Source organism: Coffea eugenioides, chromosome 10, assembly GCF_003713205.1.
Source record: "Coffea eugenioides isolate CCC68of chromosome 10, Ceug_1.0, whole genome shotgun sequence".
NCBI classification, from domain to species: Eukaryota; Viridiplantae; Streptophyta; class Magnoliopsida; order Gentianales; family Rubiaceae; genus Coffea; species Coffea eugenioides.
Window position 1 is genome coordinate 10,557,569 of NC_040044.1, and position 2,529 is coordinate 10,560,097.

Here is a 2,529-nt window from a genome sequence, read left to right on the forward strand (position 1 = left end):
CAACAGCCCGTTCACCACTCTGTTCAAATACCCACCCATCCTAACTCGAAAAATCTACACCCCAACTTGCCTCTCCTCTTCACCCCTGTAATAGCAAGTCCAAACCCAATCATACCACCACTACTCCCAGCACACCATCCAAGCCATTGTTTACCACAACGCCTACAGAGTCGAACATGGAGGAGGTGTTTCTAGTTGATGCCGCCCTAACACAGCAAAAGACATTTTCTGTGTTCCACGACATGAGAACCATCGCGACTGCCACAAGAATGAAAGGAAGCAATATCTCCTGCAGAAAACAAACACCTTCAAACCTGGGCCTGCATCCTACCAATGTTATATCGGGTCACAAGACGAAAAGAGAACCCACGGATGCTTCTTCTTCAGGGGATGGAGATGCTAATGGTTCTGCTCCAAAGAAATTGAAACATGCTAAACTGTCAGCACCTTCTCTCCCAACCTCTACAACGGCGGAGACTGCCTTGCAGTCCCGCCGAGAACCATGAACTACTTGAGCTGGAACTGTCGGAGGTTAAATAACCCTCGGACAGTTCGGGAGCTCCGGAACATTATCCAGAGAGATAAAGTTTCGATTATTTTTTTAGTAGAAACAAAGTGTTCGAATAAAGTCATCAACAAGCTAAAACAGGATATTGGATGGTTTGAACTAGGAGTTGACTCACTAGGGAACTCAGGTGGTTTAGCTCTTCTCTGGAGAAAGGATTTGGTTGTTGAACTTATACGTTTCTCAGAAAGTTTCGTTGATGTTAAGGTACACATGACTGATTCCTCCTGGCGTTTGACTGGATTGTATGGTCATCCAGAGACGACTAAAAGAAAACATACTTGGGATATTTTGCACAAACTCAGTACATTATGCTGTCTTCCATAGGTCTACATGGGTGACTTCAATGAGGTACTCACCCAGCAGGAATTTCAGGGCGCTGTTTTGAGATCGAATTGGCAAATTATGAACTTCAGAAAGGCACTATCAGACTATAACTTGTTTGACTTAGGCCATGAAGGTAATCGTTTCACTTGGTGTCGAAATAGGTCGGCTCCTGATACAACTAGAGCTCGTCTGGACCGTGCATGCGTCTCCCATGACTTCCTAGACTTGTTTCCTGACGCCAAGATCTATCACTCACATGCTCTTTTTTCCGATCATGTTCCTATTGTTCTAAGATTATCGTGCCCGCATGGCCTATCAAAAACTTGCAGCAAATCTAGGAGGGACAAACGCTTTATGTTTGAAGCAATGTGCATTAAATCAGAAGACTGTGAACGCATAATTCGGGATTCCTAGGAGCATAACTCGACAAGTAATGTTTGTGCAAACCTGGTTACGAAAACAAATAGGTGTAGGTTGGGTCTTCTCCAATGGAACAAGCAGTCCTTCGGCAATCATACTAAAGCTGCGGATGAACTTCGACAAAGGATTTCTCACCTCCAACAAGGCAATTTGACAGATGCCATAAAGGCTGAGATTGGTTCTTTAATTACCCAACTAGAGGAGCTTCTCGACAAGCAAGACATCATGTGGAAACAGTGAAGCAAAGTGCAGTGGTACAGAGAAGGTGACAGAAACACAGTTTACTTTCATGGCTTAGCTTCTTAGAGACGGAAACATAATCAAATTGTCGGCCTCTTTGATAAGAATGGTTCTTGGTGTCAATCACAGAAGGATCTAGAATCTATTATCATGGAACATTTTGGCACAATCTTTTCTACTTCAAAGCCTACTTCTCTGGCAATTGATGCAGTTATCCAGCGAGTGCGGAGATGTGTTCCCAACGAAATGAATGATTGTCTCCTGCGTACCTACACTGCCATTGAGGTAACAAAGGCTTTAAGTCAAATGCATCCATTAAAATCTCCAGGACCGGATGGCATGTCACCAGTCTTCTACCAAAGATATTGGCATATTATTGGTCCGGATGTCACTCGTTGGGTTATTACCTTCCTGAACGAGGGCACCTTACCTACAAGCCTTAATCACACCTATGTTGTCCTTATTCCTAAGTGTCACAGCCCATCCAATATCACCCAATTTCGTCCCATTAGTCTTTGCAACGTACTTTATAAGTTAGCCTCTAAGGTCTTAGCTAATAGGCTTAGGAGCTGTCTTTCCAAAGTCATCTCACCATGTCAATCTGCTTTCATCCCTGGGCGTTGTATCACTGATAATATCTTAATTGCTTTTGAAATCAATCATTCCCTTAAGCTGAAGTCCTGTGGGCAAGAGGGATCTATGTCCGTTAAATTGGACATGAGTAAAGCATTTGATAAGGTTGAGTGGCTTTTTCTGCGACATATGATGTTAGCTTTAGGTTTTCATTCCAATTTTGTGGACATTGTTTTCCGATGCATTTCTACTGTGTCTTATACGTTCCTATTGAATGGGTCTCCACTTGGGAACCTACAACCCCACCGGAGTATCAGACAAGGGGATCCATTATCACCCTACTTATTCTTGATCTGTGCCGAGGGCCTTTCTTGTTTATTGCAGGAAGCTGAACGTTGCGGAAG

At 43.5% G+C, this 2,529-nt stretch overlaps 1 protein-coding gene across 1 annotated transcript; it reads left to right on the forward strand.

The window, feature by feature from the left end:
* The first annotated feature begins 502 nt into the window (after window positions 1-502).
* LOC113750407 lies at window positions 503-1,552 on the forward strand. The gene is made up of 3 exons (XM_027294382.1): window positions 503-772; window positions 893-1,260; window positions 1,360-1,552. Exons 1-3 carry the CDS (start codon window positions 503-505, stop codon window positions 1,550-1,552), a joined length of 831 nt encoding a protein of 276 aa, XP_027150183.1.
* The last annotated feature ends 977 nt before the right edge of the window (window positions 1,553-2,529 follow it).